General features: G+C 38.0%; 1 protein-coding gene across 7 annotated transcripts in view; it reads left to right on the forward strand.

Moving 5' to 3' along the window:
• The window catches only part of EXOC7 (exocyst complex component 7), a 48,435-nt gene that overhangs the window by 15,183 nt on the left and 6,725 nt on the right, over window positions 1-26,527 (forward strand). For 2 of the 7 annotated variants that reach the window (XM_070937545.1, XM_070937539.1), the window contains 9 exons: window positions 4,548-4,640; window positions 7,628-7,773; window positions 7,866-8,018; window positions 12,602-12,700; window positions 13,225-13,287; window positions 22,041-22,107; window positions 23,449-23,487; window positions 24,860-24,925; window positions 26,293-26,413. In XM_070937545.1, coding sequence (XP_070793646.1) covers window positions 4,548-4,640; window positions 7,628-7,773; window positions 7,866-8,018; window positions 12,602-12,700; window positions 13,225-13,287; window positions 22,041-22,107; window positions 23,449-23,487; window positions 24,860-24,925; window positions 26,293-26,413 — 847 coding nt within the window. Of the gene's footprint in view, window positions 1-4,547; window positions 4,641-5,316; window positions 5,386-7,627; window positions 7,774-7,865; window positions 8,019-12,601; window positions 12,701-13,224; window positions 13,288-22,040; window positions 22,108-23,448; window positions 23,488-24,859; window positions 24,926-26,292; window positions 26,414-26,527 lie in introns of all 7 variants that reach the window. The other 5 variants (XM_070937544.1, XM_070937540.1, XM_070937541.1 and 2 more) reach the window with 5 other exon arrangements.

Below are 26,527 nucleotides of genomic sequence, written 5' to 3' on the forward strand. Positions count from 1 at the left end.
TATTCCATTTTCTGTAAATGTTAAATCCTCTCCTCCCAGTCAGTTTTAAACTTTTGAGTTCTGTTCCATGGTTTTAAGAGAAGTGTATCATAAAGCGAACAAGATAAACTGACAACCTATAAAGCTGTGCTGCAGAAAAATAAGATTCTAGCATGCAAGTGAAATATTTCCACCAAAAGATAACTGGATTTTTGGAGAGCTTGTCTTTGATATCGACTGATACATATTTAATATTATGGTTGCCTGTGCTTCTAATCAAAGTGCAAAGTAAGATGTAGGGAAACTTCGCTTTAAAGAAAGTGTTTAATGTAAAGAATTTGTAAATTATGTTCAATAATTGTTTGCAACTTTAAGATCAGTTAGTTAAAAAAACAAATCAAACCAAAACTCTAATTTGTTAGAATTAAAACTGACACCTCCACCCTAAGCAGAGAAAAGTTACTGCATCTGAAATGATTTCTGTACAGAAACCTCTGTGGACCCATTCTTAAAAGATGTTTCTTCCCCCAGAGAAGTCCAGTTTAGTCCTCCTTTCTAGGCTGGCTACAAGCCATCTGCTTGTTCCAATTTTACCTTCCTGCTGGTGAATGCTAACTAATCTTCTGTACAAAAATCATTGAATGCTTCCAGGATGCTTGCATGGCAGTAGTTTTCTGAGGACAGCTGGGTAAGATGAGAAGCAACAGCTTGTTCCTCCTCTCCTGTGTGATCACTGCTTCTACCTTGAATGTGATGCCTTCATTAGTAACCACCAGGCTGTCCCACTTGGTTCAAAAGTGCCTAATCAAGAGAAATAAATCTAGAACAAAGGCATTTGACTTCCAATAGAATCCATCAAGGCATAATTAGGATGCTAAGTACTCTGCTCTTCAGTAGCACAGAATTAATACCCAGCAGCACTTAGTGTGTCTGGAGATAAACATGGTTAATTGTTCTTATGCAAATTGGAGGAGGATGCTAAGACATGAAGGGTCCTTATCTGTGGAGAGCATGGAGGGCTAACATTGCAGTCTTGCATTGGGATTAGCTCATGCTGATGCTGGCTGCATACATAATAGCTAAACTTGTATTGAGGTTACCAACAAAAAATAAAGTTTTTCAGTTATGGGGGAAATAGACAGGTGCCTCTTAATGTGCCATCAGTCACCTAGAACAGTGGTTACCAACTGGTGGTCCGTGAGAAAATTTTGGTGGTCCGCAGAAAAATTATTTGCATTTTTTATATTGCACTAAATACTATTTATCTTTTTAAAAAAATCATGTTAGTGGTCCGCGGGATTTAAAATTATGAATTTAGTGGTCCCTGAAGTCCGAAAGGTTGGTGACCCCTGACCTAGAAGAACACTAGACATTCTTTTGTTAATATAAGCGATCTCACAATTTATTGCAAATCTTAAATCTTTTTGACTTGGACAGTCTTTGTAAGTCTTTTGTAAAGAAAGCCCAATGTTTGGAACATTGTTTGAAATAGTCTAAATATAATACCTATGAATTGCTAAAGATACTTTAAAAAGAATTATTTAGGATTCTTGTCAGAAAATAACATTTAATGAGGCACAAGTTCAACAGAGATATCACATAATTTTCTTCCTATTGTAAATCAGCTTCAAGGACATTGACTAACATCGTATTCATGCCCGATTGGTAACTTTGTTCGGGATACTTCCTCCTTCCTATTTTATTTTGTTATCCTGGCACTCTGTATTATACTCTAATTTGTCTTTATACCATATAAATCGTTCACCTTTTGCACATTATCCTGAATAGATGAAATGTGTGAATCGAATTACAATAGCATACTTTAGAAGATATGTTTGCTTTCCATGATGTACATTTCATGTATACAGTGTTACAGTGTGTGTTTTTTTTATTTACTTTGATATCAAATGTTTTCATTTTCTATGTAGCAAATTCCACTTGAACCAGATGTAGTGTAGCAGTGAGGAGATTCCTTATACCATTCCTATATTATATGTATACTGTAGCGTCTCTCTACTGTCAAGATGTTGGGATTGTCTTGTTTTGTGTTTTGGCAGGTGCAATTTTTTTTCATTATGTGTTTAAAAATATTCTCTGCTCTCATTAAATATTTATAAAATATTTTTTTAAAGAAATATTTCCAGTTTGTTCAATTTTGGGAGGTTGTACCTATAGTAGTTTTCTATGAAATAACAACTACAGCCCAAAGAAATATATCGCATTTGTGTTTTCCAGCCTGTGCTCTGCTTTCATTATTTATTTTGTTGCATGTTTACTAATACTTCTCATGTTAAAAAAGATTTATTTATAGAGTGACATGTTAATACTTTCTCTTTTGTGCTTTTTTCAGTGTTTCTAAGTTGCAACATCCTGCTTCGGCCAGTTTAATGCTCTCTTATTTAAAAAAATATTTATTTTGGTTTAATTGTACTTTTGAATAAATGAAGATCGAAGTCCTGGGTTGGGGAGGAAAACAGCTGAACCTCTTGTCCCTTTTTTTAGTTTTTATTGCTAGAAAGTGGGTGAGATGTGAAGTGGCCTGTTAAACTACCTCTTGGTTTCTGATGAGCGTTCGGCTTTTCTTGGTGCTTGCCCTGTTTTGTACAGATCAAGCTGTCTCTTTTCTTTCTCTTTATCATGCTCTATCCATGCTGAGAATCATGCTCTATCCATGGTGAGAATGCTCAGGAATAACACCAGTTTTATTTCTTTGGTTAACTGTTTCTGGGAGAAGGGAATGGATTTTTTGTGTGTGTGATCTTGAAAGTCAACTTTCATTGAGGAATCCAGTAAAATGCTATGAAAACTCAGCTCTGTTAATGACTATTTGCTTAGAACAGGGGTGTCAAACTCGCGTCGTCACGTGACGTATTGCGACTTTCCCCCCTTTGCGAAACCGGGAGTGGGCATGGCCAGCTTGTGACGCCCCTGTTTTAGAAAGGGAATATTCTGAGTCTCTCCGTTTACGGTATATAAAGCCTAAAAAATTAGGTAGTTTCTTCTAAACTGATTCAACATCAGCTAGAGATGGTGATTGGCCTCTGTACTTCCTTGTTAATTATCTGTAAACATTGCACACATTACCGGGTTCTTCTCTCATAATTGCAGTTAAAATGGGGAAGGGGATCCTAGAGTACAGTGTAGATGTATCTAATTTGAGGCCTAATGCAATTAGTTGACTTCCCCTTCATTCATACCGAGCAACTCTTTGGAATGAGGAGTCTGTTTTCCATGCTTGTGCTCTCAAACAGCAGTTAAGATAGGTCACTGACAAGGGGCTTCACTAACAGTGGACCAGATGCCACCAGATGCCTGTAAAGTACCTCTTTTTACAAAAAAAATCTACTTTATTTTCCTCTGGGATTCAAAGTGACAAATAAGTTAATCAAAACAATTATATCCACAAAATAAATGGAAAAACAACAACAAATAAAACAACTGCTGTAAAACATGCAGTATAGTTGACAAGCAGCATCTACAAAATCAGCAACAAGCCAAAGTTTTAATCCCGGGGTAAATTTGCCTTCTCAGTCTCCTCCAGAAGCTTCCCTAAAGGGCTGCATCTGACCGAGATAAAGAGACCAGCTGATAGACGGAGAAGGCATGCCCCAGTGAAAGCAGAGCAAGCGGGAAGGCTCAGTTCATGGTAACAACTTGCTTCGTTTCTGTAGTTAGAAGACTGACTCTGACACTGCTGTCCACAGTAGCCTGCTGAGGATCCACTATACAGATAACGTTTTTGAGGGCCAAATGCTGCCCCCAGAGGGCCTTGATCCAGACAACAGGATTTATTTATTTGTATATTATTTGTAATATTTCTATATGTATATTACTAAAATCATTGAGACATTTGTACATATGGTGACATCCAACTAGCCTTGACTGATTGTAAGAAAGCTAACTAAGCAGGGTTATATATGGATGGACGACTACCAGAAAATCCTAAGGCTGTAAACTGCAAATTGAAAATAATATCCTAGCAGAAGACAGGGTCAAAGATCTGCGTTCCTGCTAAAAGAAACCCCAAAGCTATATGTACATGTCCAAATACTCTCCAGAAGCTGAGTTTGACTGATGGAAACGCGCAAGCACACACACACACATGCACACACACAAAGCAGATTAAAACAATATTTTCAACTGTATTTTAGATGCCCTTATTGTTAATGCCTTTATCATGAAAATGTCATACAACTATTCTGTGGCAAATCAGGATTCAAATATGACTGCTGGAATGATTGTTCCATGCTTTTATCCTTCCCAAACTATGCAATATATAGTTGAACTAGAGGATCTCAGTGGCTTGGGCAGCATTTCAAACCAAGTTCATATTGCGAAACTCTTTAACAATCTCTCAAAGGAAATTAGCAATTATATTACAAGGGCACATGGCAAGAGAGTTCTGGTACACATACCTAAATATGTACTGTGGAGCATTCTCACGGTTGGCTAGTGCTCTGACCGTTGATTTGGAGGCCCAGGTGCTGGTGGAGGATTGCTTGGTGTTGTTGTTTCTCATTCACTTCCAAGGTCTCTTTGTCTCTCCTTTCTTATGGTTCTGGTGACAGGCACGATCCGTAAGGCTCAGAACCTTCTGAAACAATATTCTCAGCAGTGTCTAGATGGGAAAAAGGGGGCCTCTAACCTCATTCCTATAGAAGGTAATCACTCCTTTCTCTTTTTCTCACTCTTTGATTCTAACTTGGGTTTTGGATTTCTATATGCAAGGCTTCTGTTAGCCTTTAGCCTCCACTGATGGGATGTCACACTAGAAATAACAGAGCTTGTTTAAGAATCAAAAAGCAAGAACAAAAGTGATGAATGTTACAGAGTAATGGGTAATTGTTTATACAGCTTGAATGCTTGTCGAGTCATCTAAATTTAGGGATCCTGATTCCGTGATGCAGTTTGATTGGCTAACAGAAGTTCTGTGTAGCTTGGGGACCTTTTCCTTCACATTCTGTCCTTGTATACTTCACCTACAAAGGTAGTAGCCCTTTCAACCTTGATTAGATCAAGATTGTTCAACTGAGGTGCAACTTCGCACTATCCCTTCCACCTCCCAGAGAGTCCATGTTGAAAATAAAGCCAACAGCCGTTGAAAATCGTGGTTGCACTTGCTTTTTTTGTTCCGAGGTTGCATTGCGTCATGACTTTATCCCGCTTGAAACTGCTACTACTGCTGTAGTGTTCCAGCATAGGGTAGTAGGTTGTGTTATCAGGATTTTTTTTTTCTAAATGTCTGATGAACCAATAAAACTCAAAGGACAAACCCTGGTGCTGTGATGGCCCTGGATAAACCGCTCCTTCATTTAATGCCCGCTGACATCTCACTAGGTCATGAGCATGATTTGCGAGCTAAGCATCTTTCCGATTCCTTGGTTGACAAGCACGGGTCAGTTGCTGGTAAGTACCATATGAAACATTAAGGCTGACTAATTTGACTTCTCCCCCCCCTCCCTTTTATTTTTTTAGCATGTCTTGCAATATTCTCTTAGAATGCTTCCAAGAAAATGTTTTCCAGAATTAGAATGGCTGAAATCGGCAAGATGTAGAGGACTTGTGTTGATTATTGTGCTGATTCTTAATTGATGTAAGATGCAAAGTAAGATTTAATTAGGGTCATAGTCGAAGGCACAGAAGCAGATCCATTGACTGTAGGAGCTTGTCTCCTTTGCCACTCTTGTTCTCATCCCCATCCCAGCTTAAAGTTGCTGCGTCAGACCATTATTACGGGATTCTTTGCTCACCCCTTCCTGGCTATTTTCAAATCTTGGTAATTAATCTTTCCCCCTCTTTATTCTGCTGGAATGCATTTCTATACACTTATCATAGGCTTGTTCCATATATTTGAGTAATGGATAGATGTGCAGGTTCTCTTGGCATATGAAATTGAGCAGATTGTGTTTCATTACACAGAGTCAGAAGGAACATATAAAAAGTGAAATAAAATACTTTTATTCTATTAGCTCTTTCATCTTACAAAGCCCTTAATTTGATAGGGAGCATTTCTTACGTTTCCCTCCTCAGTTATAAGCTGTTTATGGCATGAGTATGTGTAATGGCAAAATAGATGTCTCTTCTTTCCCTATATCATGAAGGATATCATTGGAATCATTCAGTGCGGCAGGTAGCATGTTGTAAATCTATACCTGCATAGTCAGTGCTATGCATCTTAGTGACTGGCAGAAAGTAAGTGATGCATTCACAGGACCAATAGGTACCATTCTCAAGCAAGATTCTCAAAAAATCTTATTTTGGCATTAAATGAAAATTTATCCTTGTCTCTGTCCCAGAATCCAGACATTGCAACGTCATTATATTGAAAGATAATTCTGAAAGCCCCATTCTTAATTCTAGCATTAGATAAAATCAATTGCCCTTCAGTTCAAAATATAATGTAAAAAAGTGATCCTCATTCCAAAAACGTATTGCTTTTTCTGGACTAGGCCATTTGAAATAGAAGAAGGGAAAATATTGTGCCTGAAAACTTATTGGAATGGGGAGGTTGGATAGGGAGGAAAGTAAACTCATTTTGCATAGAGTTAGAAAGAAGAGAAGAGTACATGACAAAATGGTTTTCAGAACACACACAGTTTTGTCAGTGTGGAACATTTATCAAACGCTGCCTAAGCAGTTTGATGTCATACAACTGGGTAAAAGATGCATTATTGAATTTCTGCAGATTGGGTGGATTGGCTGTTATTGGATGCTGGATGAGAAAACATCAGCCATAAAGAAGTGAAGCAGAAAAATCAGATGGTGGGACTGTTAGAGCGTGATACATCAATTTATTTAATGAATGAATTCTAGGAGAAATAATACTTCCAAATGCTGCTATGATTTCATTAATAATAAGCTATGAAAAGTTCTAGACGCTCTTAAGTGTATTAGTTATTTCCTTTGAAACCACTTCTTTTTTTGACTGAAGATCATAGCATTTTGGACATGCCAAATTCCTGTAGCATGAATATTTTTTTAAAAAGTAATTCTCTTGCTAACTATTAGTATGCTTTTATTCTTGAACTAAAGACTTCATTTTAGGAATGGGGTATGTTATTTTAGACAGTAAAACCATATCTGAACCTAGTCTGTTGAAAATATTGCATTGTTTATTTAAGAAATTAGAAATGTGATAATTTAGCACTGCTCTGATATGTAGACAATTTACAAATGATAAATATTAAATGAATGGTAATTGATTCTTCTTAATTGTTGTAAATTAATTGCAAAATCCCCAGTCAGAAATATTTAAGGAGCTCTGCAGGCTTTAGCAAAAATCTATTGTAAAGACACCAATTATCACTATTTTACAGTAATTAAAGAATGTACTGTATAAGAGAAAGATGCTGAACAATTCACATTTGGTATTTCACATTTCTTCTACATCTGTATATACTTCTTAAAAGTTTTATCTTGTTGATAAAAAGATGGCATATCCAATATCCATTATATGTATCTCAGGTGGATGTGCTTACTTGGCAGCTTTACCTTGTGATTAGATAAATGGCCTAAAGTTGCATCTTTTACACAATTGGTAGACTTCAGTTTTCATATTCTGCTATATTTGACTGTTCTGTATTTATTCATATGTTTATATATCAACTAAAAGAAACCAGCATCTTACGTTCTTTTATAACCCCCATAGGGAGAGATGACATGTTGGATATGGAGATTGATGCGTACATCCATTGTGTGAGTGCCTTCATAAAACTGGCCCAAAGCGAGTACCAGCTACTAACTGAAATCATCCCGGAGCATCACCAGAAGAAGACATTTGATTCCCTTATTCAGGTCTCTTCAAAACACAGCATGCCCTTCCTTTAGTTATAGTTCAAAATCCCATATTCACTTCTCTAACTCAACCAATATTTGCTTTTCTACAGGAGTCTTTAGACAACTTGATGATTGAGGGAGACAACATTGTGTCTGCAGCCCGGAAGGCCATTATGCGTCATGATTACTCAGCTGTCTTGACTATCTTCCCCATCCTAAGGCACTTAAAGCAGACAAAGCCAGAATTTGATCAGGTTTTGCAGGTAATTGGTTATTAATGAAATTAGAACCCACTAGATCACATAAACTCAGAATTCAATGTCTAGTTTTTCATGACAGAGTAGTGATGGTTGCAAATACTTGTGAACTATAGGAGTTTGATTGACAACCCTCAGGTCCAAGGTCAAATGAAAGAGTAATAGATACCAAATGCAGATGTTGAGATGGGAGGCTATAGAAATCAAATAAATAATAAATAAATGTACGCTCTGGACTAGTAAGCAGAACTAGTACAAAGCTCAAAGGAAACAGTTCACAGAAAGTAGGAGTCAAGCTAAGCAAAAACGGGTCGGTGACCACTACTTCTACCTGCTGTTCCTGTTTTATTAGGAGCCACAAGTCTAGGATGAACCCCAAATTGCAGGCCTGTTCCTTGATGGTAGTACCATTTCATCCAGAGTTCTGAAAACAGAGAGCTTCTAAAGAAATAGCATCTCCCTCTTGCTAAGATTACTCTTCTTCATCCTGTCCCTCACAGCCTTCTCAAGCACCAGGTCAGGACCTCCACTGCATCTCTTGCTTGGCTCAGGATAGAGGATATCAGGATAGAGATATACAGTATCATTAGATTTCATTCAGTATCACAATAATAAAATTAATGAGTATCCCCCATACAGTATAAAACGGATCCCATGTGACCAACTGAATTGGTCACTATGAAAAGGGTCTCCAAGTCTCCAAGCAGTGGTTCAGTAGCAAAGGTGGTCGTACTCTGATCTTATTCTTAATCTCATTCAGCCTGACCAAGTGAAAAGATAGAAATTGGAAATAGGGTACCTCTGAAAACTTAAACACAATAGACTCACTAGTGTGAAATGCATAGCCATATACATCTTTAAGACAAACAAAAAGGAAAATAATTTCTATCTATATAGTGGATCTAGATCAAGATGGGCTTTCATAAGGATAGAAAATGTTAAATTGCATTGCAGGAGCAGGGAAATCGGCATAAGGATGATATGCTTCCTTCTGCCCAGAAATGTACAGGTGAATTATATAGTATCTGAAACTTCCAGAGAGTTTTTATATATAGGGTTCCTTTCACACAGATACAGTGTCAATTCTTACAGGACTCAGGTTAGACGTTGTTGTTGTTGTTGTTGTTGTTGTTGTTGTTGTTGTTGTTATTATTATTATTATTATTATTATTATTATTATTATTATTATTATTATTTATTGGTTAATCTTTAGTGAGATTCACAGCCTTTGAGGCTGGTTAATAGCTCAGCAGCTCAAGTCCTAACCAAGGACCTAGGAACTGTTAAGGTATCGTCGGAGGATGTAAGCTGTTCCGAGTAAGGTGGTTTTTTGTAGAGTCAAAATGTTCAAGTCCGGCAAATTTAGGATTTCTAAATAGCGGGGTAGCCCTTTGGGTATTGCTCCGAGGGCTCCAATTACAATCGGGACAACACACGATTTCTTTTTCCACAGTCGCTCAACTTCAATTTGTAAGTCCCGGTACTTTGTGATTTTTTCTTGCTGCTTATCTTCAATTCGTGCATCACCAGGTATTGCAATGTCAATGAACCATACTTTTTTCTTTTCAACTATTGTTATGTCAGGTGTGTTGTGGACCAAGTGCCTGTCAGTCTGAATCCTAAAGTCCCACAAGATCTTGAGTTTCTCATTCTCTAAAACTTTCTCAACCTGATGTTCCCAGTGGTTTTTGCTGTACTCAAATCCAAACTTCTGGCACAATTTCCAGTGAATGATTTTAGCAACACGGTCATGGCGTTGTAGGTAGTCAGTCTGTGAAATTTTGCTGCACCCACTGATCAGGTGGTCGATTGTCTCATCTTTCTCATTGCAGAGGTGGCATTTGCTGTTGGTGGTAACATGTTGAATTTTTGCCTTCATGCAGTTTGTGGCTAGGGCTTGTTCTTGAGCTGCCAAAATAAAGCTTTCTGTTTCTTTTTTCAGTACTCCTGATCTTAACCAGTTCCAAGTTAGTTTCTGGTCAGCTTTGCCTTCAATACTTTTCAAGTATTGGCCATGCAGAGCTTTGTGTTTCCAATTTTCAGCTCGCTGCTCAATTACTTCTTTCTTATATTCTGCTTTTGTTTTAGTTGTCTTTAAAAGGCCTCTTTTATTTACTTCCTTAATCATTGGTTCTTCACTTTTCTGGATGTAATCATTCAAGCTGCATTTTTCTTCTTCCACAGTCTGCTTTACTTGTAGGAGTCCTCGACCACCCTCTGCTCTTGGTAAATATAATCGGTCAACATCACTTTTAGGGTGCAAGGCATGATTCATTGTCATAAGCTTCCTTGTTTTTCTGTCCAAATTGTCTAACTCCATCTGGGTCCAGTCAATTATTCCTGCAGAGTATCTAATCACAGGTATAGCCCAGGTATTTATGGCTTTTATGATGTTTCCTCCACTCAATTTGGACATTAATATCTTACGAATTCGCCGAATGTACTTGGCTGAAGTTAATTCCTTGACTTTATTATGCATTAAGTCAGAGGCTTCTAAAATCCCCAAGTACTTGTAGCCTTCTTCTGATTTTACCGCCTTTATCATTTCTTCATTCTCTAGTTCTATTCCATCCTCTTTTATGATCTTGCCTGCTTTGGTTGCTATTGTTGCACATTTGTCAATTCCAAACTGCATACCAATGTCTTGGCTGAATTCTTTTGTGTTTTCAATTAATAAATTTAGTTCAGCTTTTGTTTTACCAAACAGCTTCAAATCATCCATGTACATCAAGTGCGAGATTTTCAGTCCTTTCTTTGCAAGTTCGTATCCACAGTTCATCTTCTTCAAAATGATTGTCAGTGGTAGCATTGAGAGTATAAAAAGTAGAGGTGAAAGGGAATCGCCCTGGAAAATGCCTCGTTTAATTTCAACTTCACCCAGTTCTTCTTCATTAGCCATAAGTTTTGTTTTCCAGAGGTTCATTGAAGATTCCATGAATTTTTGTATGTTGCTGCTGATCCTAATATTTCCAGGCATTTCTTGATCCAGCTATGGGGAACTGAATCAAATGCTTTCTTATAGTCTATCCAAGCCATGAACAGGTTGGTTCGTCTTTTCTTTGAGTTCTTTAGGATTAGCTTGTCGATAAGCAATTGATCTTTTGTTCCTCTTGAGTTTTTGCAGCATCCTTTCTGTTCTACAGGAAGCAAGTTATTTCTTTCCAGGTATCCATAGATTTGGTTTGCAATGATACCAGTAAGAAGCTTGTATGTTGTTGGCAAGCAGGTGATTGGCCTATAGTTTCCAGGGTCCTTTCCTTTTTCTTTATCTTTTTGGATCAAAAATGTCCTTCCAGTTGTCATCCATCCATCATTTTCAGGTGTTTTTAGGATCTGGTTCATCTGGGTTGCCAATCTTTTGTGCAGACTTGTAAGTGCCTTTAACCAGAAGCCATGCAGCTCATCCGGTCCAGGTTCACTCCAGTTCTTCACTTTTCTTGACTGTCTTTGCACCATTGCTTTTGTTATTTTCACGTCTTCCATTTTATGCACTTTAATAGAGTCCTCAACCTGTTTGATCCATTTTGCATTTCTGTTGTGCTTCTTGTTGTTTTCCCACAAATTCTTCCAGAATTTCAGAGCTTTCTCTTTATCAGGCTTTTCATTTGTTGTTACTCCGTTTCCATTTTCTAAATTCTTATAAAACTGGTGCTGATTTGCTCTGAACTGTGAGTTTTCCTTGAACTGAGTTACTCGGTTTATTATTTTTATTATTATTATTATTATTATTATTATTATTATTATTATTATTATTATTATTATTATTATTATTATTATTTATTATTATTATTATTATTATTTATTATTATTATTATTATTATTATTATTATTATTATTATTATTATTATTATTATTATTTAAACTTGTATGTTGCTTGAATCTCGACGGTAATAAAGAAATTACAATAAAACATAAAGGAAAAATTTAGCAATTCCTTATCTGGGTTATCTAGATCTCGCACTGGGATGAAGTGAGAGACCTAGATAAAGAGCTTAGGTCTTCACTGCTTTTCTAAACAACAGCAGAGTGGAGGCTATCCAGTTCTCGAGGGAAACCTTGTTCCAGAGGGCAGGTGCTACCTCAGAGAAGGTTCATGTCCAATGTCCTGAGAAATGACATTGCTTAATTGTAGGAATCTGGATCGTGCCAATCCTGCAGGATTGAATTGGCCTGATAGATGTTATGGGATACAGGCAGTCCCTCGGGTAACCAGGCCCAATACCATTAAAAGGCTAGTTGTTTTAAGAAGATTTGCCCCTAGAAACATGGAAAGGTTTTTGGGAGTCTTAGCTTTTCAAATTAAGGGTGATAAGTTAAGCTGCCTTTTACCATAAAGGGAAATACTTTAATGCATATGCTCCGTTCAGGCAGGAAATGGAGTAATATTAAAAGATAAAATTCAATCTGTCAGGAGCACATACTGTACCTAGCAAAGCATTTAATCAAGAAAGTTTTAAGCTTTCCTGACTGTGAATACACTTTATATGAGATCTTTATACCCCAAGAGAACTGCGAGTGATTTGCTTCATTGTCAGTTATTAATTGCTATCCCCATTTTGAATTGTTTCATGCTGTGACTCGTATGTCAGGGTACTGCAGCCAGCACTAAGAACAAGTTACCAAGCCTCATAACCTCAATGGAGACCACAGGAGCCAAGGCTCTGGAACATTTTGCAGACAATATCAAGGTAATTATCATCCCTCTGGTGGTGAATTATCTCTTTGCAACCAAAAGCAATCCAAGAAACTTGTAGAAATGTTTCAGTTGTTAATTTTGTAGTAATAATCACAAATTCCAAAAGTTATCCTGGAGAAGAGAAAGAAAATCTGTCTGTATGTTTTCTTGAATTTAAGGCACATATCTGACAAAATGCATTGGATAACACCTCTCAGTCAGAGGGATTTCCAACCATACAACAAAGTTCTCACCCTTTTAAAATGTCCAAAGTTCATCTGAAAAAGAGAAGTTGAATTATGGGTAAATCAAACATACCAATGGAGGTGGCTTAAAATATGCATCTATCCAAGCATTTTTTTCCAGTTACCAGTAGGTGGTGCCCTTGGACTTTAGGGCCATGGAAAGAGTGAAGTGGTTCGAATTTATTTGCCACACATCTCCTGATTCAGGTGACTCTTTGTAAAAAAAAACCTCAAAAACCCCCAATCATTTTAAACCATTCTTAACTATTTCATCATTTTTTTTTCTTTCCAGAACAATCCAGATAAGGAATATAATATGCCAAAAGATGGGACAGTTCATGAACTCACCAGCAATGTATGTGAAAACAATTCCGAATGCCTTGGTAACATCAAGCCTGTAACTTCCCCCCTCTCTTTAGTTTTTCAGAAGAGGGAGAAACTTAATGTTGTAAGATTAAACTTTTACCATCAGAGCCTGGGATTAGTCTAATGAGTAGTATCATACAGTACCTACAAATTCTGCTAAGGTATTTTTCTTCTCTCATTTTATGTAGTTTATAGAACTTGGTGGGATTTTTGCTGGACAAGGATAAAAGTTTTGGACACTTCTCTCTTCTTTCTGGTTCCTATGTTATATGCTAAAGAAAAAAATGTGACTTCAATGGGAGCCATTTTATCCCTAGTCTTGTTTCTTTCTTGTTTCTACTCCATGTGGTCCTATATACAGGCTATGAGTTTAAGCTCCAAACCCAGAATACATGAATACTTGCCACACATTAGGCACCTGCTGTAGCTTTATTAAGTTTTTAATGCTTTTTTTTTACACTTTCCACCATTTGTAGCATCCAGTTGTAGCAGAGTTGCCTGATCATCAGAGAGGCATTTTTTAAAAAGCCTCTCTGACGATCCCAGATGAGTTGCCTGATTGGCAGAGGCTTTTCAAAGCATTAGAAAAAATGCTTTGAAAAGTTAAAAAAAAAAAAAAAGTTGGCCTTGCCCACCCAGTCACAAATCCCCCCCCCAACAAGCCACGCCCACAGAACCGGTAGTAACAAATTTTACATTTCACCCCTGGTCACAGCCATGAATCTCAAGCCTATATTAGCCAATCTGACACTCCTTAATTTAAAAATCACCTCTTTATATTGGGATTTTGGGAAATATATAATTTATCAGGGTGCTCCAGCCTTTCTCAGTCTGTCTTCTAGATTGAAAGGACTACATCTAATAGACATAGACTGAGAAAGACTAGTGTATCTACATAGATTATATATACCTCAGTAAGATGTCAGGAAGTATGTACAGGTAGTCCTTGACTTACAACAGTTCATTTAGTGACCGTTCAACAGCACTGAAAAAAGTGACTTATGGCCATTTTTCACATTTATGACCATTTCAGCATCCCTATGGTTACCTGATTTATAGGTTTAGGTTTAGGTTTATTTGGATTTATATACCGCCCTTCTCCCGAAGGACTCAGGGCGGTGAACAGCCAAAGATAAAACATATACAATATAAAATTTAAAAATAATTTAAAACATATTAAACAAATTTGGCCCATACTAATTAAAACACCCCATTTTTAAAAGCAAATTAAAATTAAGCAATTAAAAAGAGTTAGGCCAGCCCAGCTTGTTGGAATAAAAAAGTCTTGAGGGCACGGTGGAAAGTGTGTAAATCTGGGATCCTCTGTATCTCCGGGGGGGGGGAGCTCATTCCAAAGGGCAGGTGCCCCCACAGAGAAGGCTCTTCCCCTGGGGGCCGCCAGTCGACACTGACCAACAGCACCCTGAGGAGCCCCTCTCTGTGGGAGCGTACTGGCCGGTGAGAGGCTACCGGTGGCAGAAGGCGGTCTCGTAGGTACCCAGGTCCTAAGCCATGGAGCGCTCTAAAGGTGGTAACCAATACCCTGAAGCGCACCCGGAAGACCACTGGGAGCCAGTGCAGCTTGCGCAGGAGAGGTGTTACATGGGAGCGCTATGTCACTCCCATAACCACCTGCGCGGCTGCATTCTGGACCAGTTGGAGCCTCTGGGTGCTCCTCAAGGGGAGCCCCATGTAGAGAGCATTACAGTAGTCCAGGCGGGAAGTGACGAGGGCATGAGTGACCGTGCATAAGGAGTCCCGATCCAGAAAGGGACGCAACTGGCGGATCAGGCGAACCTGATAGAAAGTCCTGGCCACAGCCATCAGATGTTCGTCTAAAGACAGCCGTGTATCCAAGAGGACACCCAAGTTGCGAGCCCTCTCCGTGGGGGTCAACGACTCGCCCCCAATAGTCAGTGATGGCACCAACTGGCTATATCGGGACGCCGGAAACCACAGCCACTCGGTCTTGGACGGGTTGAGCCTGAGTCTATTTCTCCCCATCCAGATCCGCACGGCCTCCAGGCACCGGGACATCACTTCAAGGGCATCATTGGGGTGGCCCGGGGTGGAGATGTACAGCTGAATGTCATCAGCGTACTGGTGGTACTTCACCCCGAAACCACGGATGATCTCACCCAGCGGCTTCACATAAATGTTGAACAGAAGGGGCGAGAGGACTAACCCTTGTGGCACCCCGCACACAAGGCGCCTCGGGGTCGACCTCTGCTCTCCTGCCAACACAGACTGAGACCGGTCAGAAAGAAAGGAGGAGAACCACCGCAACACGGTGCCCCCCACCCCCAACTCTTCCAACTGGCGCAGCATGATACCATGGTCGATGGTATCAAAAGTCGCTGAGAGGTCTAATAGGACCAGGACAGAGGAACAACCCCTGTCCCGAGCCCTCCAGAGATCATCAACCAACGCAACCAATGCCGTTTCTGTGCTGTACCCAGGTCTGAAACCCGACTGGAGCGGATCTAGATAAACCTTTTCATCCAGGTACTGGGGAAGCTGTTGCACCATCACACTCTCAACAACCTTTGCCACAAAGCGGAGGTTGGAGACTGGACGATAATTTACTAACGCTGCCAGGTCCAGGGAAGGCTTCTTAAGGAGAGACCTCACCACCGCCTCTTTCAAGGCGGCGGGAAAATCACCCTCACTCAATGAAGCATTAATAATCCCCTGGAGCCAGTCTCGTGTAACCTCCCGAGAAGCCAGCACCAACCAGGAGGGACACGGGTCCAATAAACATGGACATCCAAATTTATATTTGGATGCTTGGCAGTTGATTCACATTTATGACGATTGCAGTGTCGTGGAGTCCTGTGATGATCTTTTGCAATCTTCCGACAAGCAAAGTCAATGAGGAAACCAGATTCACTTAACAATCGTGTTACTAATTTAACAACTGCAGTGATTCACTTAACAAATGTGACAAGAAAAGTCATAAAATGGGGACTTAACAAATTTCTCATTTGGCAACGTAAGTTTTGGGCTCAGTTGTGGTCATAAATCAAGGACTACCTGTACAGCATTAACCTGCTATATTGGGAATTAAGATGGGTTGCTGGAAATGGACAGCTGAGCTGGTACAGACATTCTTAACATTTTCTATTTTAAGTACCACAATCACTCTGTCAAAGAAGAACACTTTTTTTCTGAAAAGGAAGTAGATGTGTTTGGAAACATTTTGTTGTTACCTTGCTTGACTATGTTAAGTGTTAAGACCATAAAAATTACAATAATATTGTTGACAATATTTTTGTCTGCCATAACAGTAAAATAACAAGAAAGAGTTAATTGGGACCGGGATGCTATTCTTTTCCTGAGCCCAGAACATGAAATACACAAATATCCCAATCATGAGAGAAATTTAACTACCATAAAAAAGTGTTTTATTTTGGCTTCTAAGGTTAACTCTTGGATAAGTCCAGTCTAATCCTGGATTCCATGAAGTACACAGCTGAGATACTCAGTCCCTTTGCTTCAGCTCATTCAGCTGGAAACTGACTGATCTGCCTTTTTTGTTCTTTTCTTCTTTTTTCATGATCTCTCTTCCAATTGGGGAGGACAATAACATCCCCCCCATACACTTCTGCACTAAAGAATACTAGTGTAGCACACAAACACTAAACTGCTTATATTTGGTTATTTCTGACATTAGTCAAGGATATTCTACCAATTTGAAAAAAAATCCTTGGGACTTCCGGCGGTGACGTAGAGTCGTGGCGGCACAGAAGAGAAGTGCTCTCTCTGTGTTGCCGATTTTCTGAGCTTTGGTGCCTGTTTTTGGCGGAGACCGGTCCCGAAGAGACCAGGAATAGAGAGGGGAAGCTTTGGGGGAGGCGAGGAGAGGTGCGATCTCCCGCTGTACCGTGAAGATCCCTCAATCCAGGCTTGGGAAGAAGTCGGCTGGCGCGGTGAGCACAGTCGGCCCGGAGACCCGAACAAGCCGACTGAGACCATCGGGAGCAAAGGAGGGAGTACAGTGCAGAATTGCAGAGGTCGAGCAGAAAGCGAAATTAATTTGGATTACCAACTTTGGCGCAAAACCGAGGAGAAAGTTTCTTTTCTTTCCGGAGGGGCAGCGTGAGGAAGGAAGATCTCACAGCGCAAATGGGCGGCAACTGAAAAGGCGAGCAAAAAGGAAGGGGTGAAATACGGAGCAGCGAAGAAAGTCTAAAAAACTTTAAAACAGGCAAGACGAAGGTGAGGAAAAATAGACTTAAACAGTGGAGATTAAAGGAAGAATGGACTTTTTTTTATACCCCTGTTTCTAGCTGCTCAAACGGAAGGAGTGAGAAAGTTTTGGCAAAGTAAGGATTACATACAGTGTGCAGAATAGAGACCACCATATTGTAATTGGAAAAGACTTCAACAGTAGTAAAAGAACTTGTTTTTCTTTTCTTTCTCTTCATTGAAAATATACTGAGGCCAATAAGAACATTGAAAAAGCACTGCTCCAACTTATCTTTTTTTTTTTTTTACTTAGGTATAGATGAATTAATATTGTTATTTATTGGAATCAATTAAGAAATATAGTGTGTATTTAACCAATTTAGAAAATATTTATAATACATAGAGATTTAAAAGTATTATTATTAGAATACTATATTACTATTAATTAATTAATTATTATATATTAACCAGTATATATTATTAGAATATTTTCTTTTTGTGGATTTTACTGAATAATTAATTACCAGATATTAAGATATTAAGAATTGATCAATTGTATAGTCTTTAATTATATAAGATATATATTTATATATATATTTATATATATATTTATATTTGTAGTTATATTTATATTTATATTTATATTTATACTTAGATTTATATTTATATTCTTACCACATTCTTAACAGAATTTTATATAGAGAGAATTAATTAGGTAGCAGGTTTAAAAATCAATAAAGAAAAAACAAAAATGATAACAAAAAACATGACAACAAAACAAGTAGAGAAATTAGTAAAAGAATCAGGTCTGCAGGTAGTTAAAAAAGTTAAATATTTACGGATAAATTTGACGGCTAGAACGGCAACAATAAAAGAAGACAATTATGACTCTTTAGTCCAGAAAATAAAGGAAGATTTAGAAAAATGGGGGAAATTAAAATTGTCTTTACTGGGGAAAATAGCAGCAATAAAATCAAGCATACTTCCAAGACTCCTTTATTTATTCCAAACAATTCCAATAAAATTAGATAAGAATTTTTTTGATAATTTGGACAAAATAACTAAAAAAATTGTGTGGGAAGGGAAGAAACCAAGAATAAAATTGAATATATTACAAGACGACAAAAGTAGAGGTGGATTTGGACTCCCGGCATGGGATAAATATTACAAGGCTGCCAGCTTATTATGGATTAAAGATTGGATAACTTTAGATAATCAAGGATTGCTAAATCTAGAAGGGCATGATTTAATGAAGGGATGGCACGCCTTTATATGGAGCTCAGGAAATAAAACATATAAACATTTTAATAACCATACTATTAGGAAATCTTTAATTAACACATGGCTACAAATTAAACACAAACACTATATGAAAATTCCCGGCTGGCTATCGACCATAGAAGCAATAACTCACCCCAACATATTATCAAAACAAAAGATTTTAATATATAGAGAAATAGTAGATGTTCAGGGGAAATTGAAAACTAGAGAAGAGCTCAAAGAACAAGGAATAGTAATAGACTGGTGGCCCTACTTGCAAATAAAGGTAAGATACAGAAAAGACCAAGAGGAGGAAGGAATAGATTTAAAACAAAATCGATTGGATAAATTATTAGAATCTAAAGAAGGGAAATTAATTTCAAAAATTTATAAATATTTACTTGAATACGATTTGGCAGAAGAGTTGGTCAAAGGGCAGATGATAGCCTGGGCGAGGAACATAGGGCACAATATACAATTGGAAGATTGGGAAAGAGTATGGGAAGATAATTATAGCATGACAAAATCGGTAGCCTACAAAGAAAATCACTATAAAATGTGGTACCGATGGTATCTGCCACCCGCAAGGTTAGCAAAAATGTATCCAAATGTGAATCCGGCTTGTTGGAAATGTAAAAAAGCGCAGGGAACTTTTTACCATGCTTGGTGGCTTTGCCCAGAAATTAAAAAATACTGGAACAAAATAAAAACATGGATATTAGAAATAACAAATTACGAAATTGAATTAACACCCAAAGTCTTTTTACTCGGCATGATTAATAAGAATATTAGAAAGGACATAAAATACTTAATACTCCACATTATAACGGCGGCTAGATTAGCATTGGCACAACTCTGGAAAATAGATCGTTTGCCAACTGATGAAGTAATACAGAAAATCTATGTATGTGCAGAGATGGATAAATTAACCCTAGAATTACAGGATAAGGAAGACTCAAAATACTTTAAAATATGGAATAGCTGGTACCAGTGGATAAGTCAGAGAGAGGGAATGGTTAGAGATGAAAGTTAGGAGAAATCAATGTAAATAAACAACTGCACTGTCAGAGAGATACAGAAGGAAACAAGTCACTGTGCGTATGTATATATGTATATATAACATTAGAAAGTAGTTAATACATGAAGTTGAGCACTATATATGTACTGTATATGTATATGTAATTTGTGTGTTTGATTAAGAGAAACTTGTCAGTTTTTCTTATAATTGTTTTAAATGTCTTTTTTTAAATACGAATAAAGTTTGTTTAAAAAAAAAAGAAAAAAGAAAAAAAATCCTTGGGATTCCAATTTAGCAAAGACTAAGCACAATATCTTCCTGGGGTTTGCATGCAAACAGTCTTTTTTAGCATTGCCAAGACCTTCATCAGAAATGGAAGTCCATTTAAAAATTCATAAGCTCTGACAGGATATCAAATTGCTTTGTGATCTGCTCTCCTGGAGTAGGAAAAGGAGAGTTCAGCTTGCTAAGGAAAACAGCAGGAAGGGCTAATAGGAAGGCAAGAGGTGGGTGAAGAGTAGCTCTGTGGTTTTAAAAGAGGAAGCAGCAAAGTCCTGACAATTCAAGAAAAGATGACAGTGTGGAGAACATGATAATAAAGCAGCATTGAAGTAGAATTCCTGTTGAGGCTCAGTTGTAGATGATCCCTGAGCAGCTGTATACACACTTCAGCTGAGAGCTAAACTACAAAATGCATTAAATATATAGGATGCAGCTGGTCTTTAGGCATTTATTTATAACTATATAAGCACAGGAAGGGATGCTGATCAAGATAATATTCCTGGAGCAAAATCTTCGTCACAAGGATTTACTTCCCAAAATTGTCTTCCCTTAATACAGTCTTTTAAAAATGGAAAACAAAACTGTTACCACTGTTTTTTTGTTTGTTTTTTTAAATTAAATGGTGAGATCCACAAAGATGGCTGAGGGAGATTCTCAGCTTCAGTTTACATGTGCTCTTGATCAATGATCTCTCTTTTATGCTTTGCACCACTGGAAAGAAAGAAAGAAAGTGAGGGGCAGCTTTGTGCTGCATATTTCACACGTAGGTGGTTTATTCTTTCACATGGACAATTGATTTATTGCTTGAGCAACAGAACAAAAATGTAAATAATATTTGGAGCTTCAAATTCTTTCCATAGAAAGAGATCTGTTTTATGTTAAGCTCTGAATTAGATGGCATTTAGGGTTGTGCTTAATAGAGGCCTGTATTTTATATTATTTTGATACCAAGCGCTTCTTGACATGGGTTTCCCAGAATACATCTACTCTTTCTTAATGGCTATAGAACTGATTTTTAAAAAACAAAATGGAGGAACAACCCCCCCCCCCCAGTAAATAAAAATAAAAAAATTCACCTAGAGCAGCCCATGGGCCGGATGCGTCACACACTGGCCACGCCCACCCCCATTTTAGCAAAGGGGGGGAAGTCATGATGCATCACGTGATGACAACATGACACTGCAAGTTTGACACCCCTGATCTAGAGCAATCTTCAAATGATGAGTGCAGGTGATATAAGCAAAGGTTTTGAACTTCATCCCTGACTCCTCCTTTTCTTTTTTTAAAAAATATTTTTTATTGAGAATTTTATTGAGAAAATGGAGGAAGCAATGTGGTTAAGAGGGAAAGAAATTTTTAAAAAAGATGAAGGGACTGCCAATTTTCATTACTAAGTTACAATCAAAATGATTATCCTTCGTTCTTAAACATAAACATAATCACTTCCTCCCCTCAACACTTTTTCAATCATCCAGTTTAAAAGTCATCATATTAGTTCATTAGAGAAAGTCCAGAAAAGGTTTAGTATTCTGAAAAAGTATACTTTTTTGGACTAAGGTCTTTACGGTTTAGGCATACCCAGTGTCCTTTAAACAGGCCTCATGCAAAGCTGTGAGCATAGTTTTTCTTCCACAGCTCCTGGCATTTAGTCACAAATTGTCCACAGGGTCCCTCTGGATCCTCTGGGCATCTTCACAAGACGCTCTGGAGTGGGGTGGGGCTCATGTGGGCGATCTCGTGGCTCCTTCTTGTCCAGAGAAGCTCCATTGCTCCATTGAGCATATTGCTCAACTGTCAGTCTTTGTCTCTGTGTCATCCCCACAGTTTTTGCGGAGATTTGCTAGTCTTCCATGTTTCCATCCAGAAGTCTCCAGCCGCTATCATCTTTGGGCAAGACTAGAAAAGAGTTCTCTCTGTAACCGTATGAGCTGCTCCCAGTCAGACTACATGGACCAGAGATTTCATTCTAAAGTGCTTTTCCTTTCTCTTTACAGGCCATTCTCTTCCTGCAACAATTGCTGGATTTTCAAGAGACCGCAGGTGCCATGCTGGCATCCCAAGGTACCTATGCCAAGACCCACGAATGCATTCCTGGCACTGGCATTTCCTTTGCTTACTTTGCAGTCAAACCTCCTTACAAGGATGTGGCTTATTCACTTCTTGCATACTCAGAATTCTAGTTTTGGTCTGATACAGTAAAGGCTATTACCGTCTAAGTAATTATATTAGGTTTAGAGAGGGGCTCTGGCTTTTCTTATCAGCCTCTAAATGTGCTGCTAGCTTTGAGATCCTTGAAACCTAAAAGGATGAATATAAAATGGCCTTTTATCTCCAAAATCCAGCATCTTTTAGGGAAAGATTTCCCAGATCATTCTCAATGTGTGGCAAGGTTGTTAGTTGAATTTCATAACCCACCCATAGTAGCACAGAACATTCATTTGATTTTGAGGGGATTTTTGATAGAAGACAGTGAGAAGTTTTGAAATCCTTGTTTCTGTTAAAAGCTAAAACCACATCACATGGCTTTCATGTTAATCTTTCAGGATGTGTAACCTTTCAGCTATTGATGATTTCAGGAGTGTTACCTAATTATCATAATGTTTTTGTTTCCTTTATTGTGACTTTCCTTGAGGTCTTTAAAATGAACATCAATTTTGTCCAGTCAGATCCATGCTAAGAAGGTTTAACTGTGCAACTGCATCTTGCATGCTAACAGCTACCAAACAATATTTAAAACATTCATTTCTGTCAGTGTCGTTACTTTTATACCTCCTTTACTTGCTAAAATGATTATGGACAAAGGCAGTTGTAGAGCCAACTTCTTAATTGGCCCATAGAGTGGCTGCTGATTATCAGTGAAGCTAAAAACAGCACACGGAACATGGTTTGGTGTTTTTTCAAACTGGTGTAGAAATGGGGGAAATGTGAAAGTGAATGAGATCATATTTATCCATCCCAAACTTCCTAAAACCTCTGTTTGGATTCCAGGAAACCAGTTCACAGAATAGAATGTACTGAAATTAAAAAACAAACAGTGGAGCTAGGGAAGAATTTCTCTTGCTTCTGCCCTTCAGTTTTGCATATTTGGGGCAAGATGTCATGGCTGAGACTGGGATCATGGCAGTTCAGGCTGCAGTCTTCACCCACTTATTGAAGGGTGAGCATCACTGAATTCAGTGTGGCTTGTTTCCAACTAGGTGGGGAATAAGAATGCATCCTCTTAAAAAGAAGTGGCTCCCCTCTGCCGAGTCCATAGCACTGTCTGTTGGTATCTTCTGCTTTGTTCTGGAAAGTATGGTTGTTTCTAACCTGTCTTTTTGAACTTTGCCTTTCTTTCTTTATTTTCTTCTTTCTCTTTTTTCTTCCAATCCTTTCACCTCAATTCTGCCTTAAATTCTATAGTTCTTGGGGACACATACAATATACCTTTAGATCCCAGAGGTAAGCAGCAGCAATATTTGTACTACCTGCATGCATAGCTAATACTACTGTCTCGATCTCTCTTCCTCTCTTTGTATCTACTTACAGATTTCTGTTTGGTTTTTTTAAATCATTCTCAGAAAAAAGCCTATCTGATTGTCTGAAAATGTCCAAATCAGTGGGGCTAGTTATAACTGTAATATAGTTATTTTTTTATGCACATATAGTTGGTATGCCACTGCCTGTTTTCATAAAGATTAGACATCTGTAAAGCAGCACAAAGCTCTTGTTGATGGTACCAGGTGATTTGCTCTTCAACTGAAGAGTTTAGTCATTCGTCTGAGCAAATAACACATTATACGCATACTGTATATCATAAAATATACCAAGAGCCATTCTTTCTGTTGTTTATTTTTTTAAAAAGCAACTTCGATGAAGCTCTGCTTTTGAACAAGAAACTGAAAGATTGTTGCTGGGTTACAGTTCTTCTGTTCAAACTAGTGCCATCCACATACTTTTGTTCCTGATATGACTAACGGTGCATCTCTTATTTCTGATTCCACATCTGAAATATCATAAGATAGAGATGGGAGGGCAGCTTGGTAAGAGAAGTTTGCTTTGGGAAAATGATAAACAAAGAAAGGTTTAATTACTCTTCCTGTACCCACCCATGTGACAACGTACACACTGCTAGTTTTTGTTTACCGAAATTGGCTGCTATGTCTCTGTTACATGTATTGGCATATGACATATATTTTACTGTTCGGTTATAATTGATAAACTGTCCTGTTCAGAAACCTTGGATATCCCCATAGTCTCCTAGAAGGTTCAGTATTATCTGCAGTGATAATAGATTAAAGGCTATTAAGTTTTATGAAAATGCATTTTAATTCAACCTTAATGGTTCTGGTAGCAAAATAAATTTTGGAGTGAGGATGATTCAGTGTGAAACTGCACAGTTCATCAGCTTATTAAAAGAGCTGTGAAATGTTTCATAATAGTAGCAGAAGTCTTCAATGGAGTTCACAGTGATGAGGGTATTTGTAAATGTGAAATTATTTTATTTAAAGTTTTGCAAAATAATGACATTTCTAGAGTAGCCCTTAACTCCAAATTTTAAATTCTCAGCTGCAGGAAGTCAGCCATTCCCACTCTCTCCAGCCAAGATTGCCAGTGATGAAGATAATAAAACTGCAGGCAAACAATAACTTGAGACTCAGAGATGAAACTGTCAGTTGGTGGTGGTGATGGGGGACATTTTTTGTTGTAGTACATCCAAAAAGAAACATTTTAGGTGATCTTATAGAAACAGAAAGTAGAAGAAGAAAGAAAACAGATGTACCTAAATTACTAACTAGCATATAGTAACTAATTTAATTTTTGTTCCTTTCAGAGACTAGCTCTTCAGCCAGTAGCTACAGTTCAGAGTTCAGTAGACGGTTGCTGAGCACCTACATCTGTGAGTAATTTCTCCAAATGTGTAACACCCTCACCCTCTCGGGCTCATGCACATTTGACCTGACTTGTTTAGTGCAGTGACTTCTAACATGAGAATATGTTGACAACTGATCTTAGTGCAGGGGTGAAATGCTCCCGGTTTGGACCAGATCACCCGATCCGGTAGCGATGGTGGGTGGTTCGGAGAACCGGTAGCAAAAATCCCATGCCCAGCTGAGCCACGTGATCATCAGAGACTGTTCTTTTACTTTTAAAAGCATTTTTTCTACAACCTCTTCAGCTGAAAAAATGCTTTTAAAAGTAAAAAAAAAAGCCTCTGATGATCGCGTGGCTCAGCTGGGATCATCAGAGGCTTTTAAAAGCATTTTTTCTACAATCTCTTTGGCTGAAGAGGTTGTAGAAAAAAAAAATGCCTTTAAATGCCTCTGACGATCCAAGCTAAGTTGCCTGATCGTCAGAGGCATTTTTTCTTTTAAAAGCCCCTGACGATCCAAGCTGAGTTGCCTGATCGTCAGAGGCATTTAAAAGACAAAAAGCCTCTGCAGATCAGGCAACTCAGCTGGGATCGTCAGAGCCTTTTGAAAGCATTTTTTCTACAACCTCTGAAGAGATTGTAGAAAAAGTGCTTTTAAAAGCCTTTGACAATCCCAGCTGAGCCACGCGATCATCAGAGGCTTTTTTTTACTTTTAAAAGCATTTTTTCAGCCGAAGAGGTTGTAGAAAAAATACTTTTAAAAGTAAAAAAAAAAAAAGCCTCTGATGATTGTGTGGCTCAGCTGGGCATGGGAGGGGTGGGCAGGGATTTTTGCTACCGGTTCTCCAAACCACCCACCTCCATTGCTACCGGATCGCACGATCCGGTCCAAACCAGGAGCATTTCACCCCGCTTTAGATTTATTTTATTAGTCTTTCCCAATCTGCCTGTACTAATATGATTGAGAATTCTGGTTATTGGAGTCCAGAAATCAAGAAGGCACTGATATGTGTTACTAATTTGTGTCTTATAGTTGAAAGATCTACCATTCAGTCCTTCATGAAGGTTTAACTCTATTTATCAAGGAATAGACAAAATTAATAAATAATATTATTAATTTTAAAATTAATAATAAATTAATTAATAAATTAATAAAATTAATAATAAATTTTCTCACTACATGGTGAAAAAGATGTTTCACACTTGAGAAACTATTATTCAGGAGTTTTTGAAATAGATCATTAAGGATTTATACAAAAGAAAAACAACTAAAATTACATTTTCAAATGACTACAGTCAGAAAGTATGATAGACTTAACACCGCTGTTAAACTTGAAACGTTTGCAAATACCGTAGTCTTTTTTTCCCCCCTCTCATGCATTTTTTTTATTAAGGCAAAGTTCTGGGCAACTTGCAACTAAACCTTCTCAGTAAATCCAAAGTTTATGAGGATCCAGCATTAAGTGCCATCTTCCTGCTTAACAACTACAATTACATTCTCAAGTCCCTTGAAAAGTAAGTATAAGAAGATTACTTGTACATATTGGCAGAAAACCCAGTATGTTTATTCTTCCATTTATCTCCTTTGTCGTCTTCATCAGCTTCTTTTGTTCATTCTTCTGCAGAATT

This window comes from Pituophis catenifer, unplaced genomic scaffold (genome assembly GCF_029215685.1).
Source record: "Pituophis catenifer annectens isolate HBS135680 unplaced genomic scaffold, rPitCat1.0.hap2 SCAF_2, whole genome shotgun sequence".
NCBI lineage: Eukaryota > Metazoa > Chordata > Lepidosauria > Squamata > Colubridae > Pituophis > Pituophis catenifer.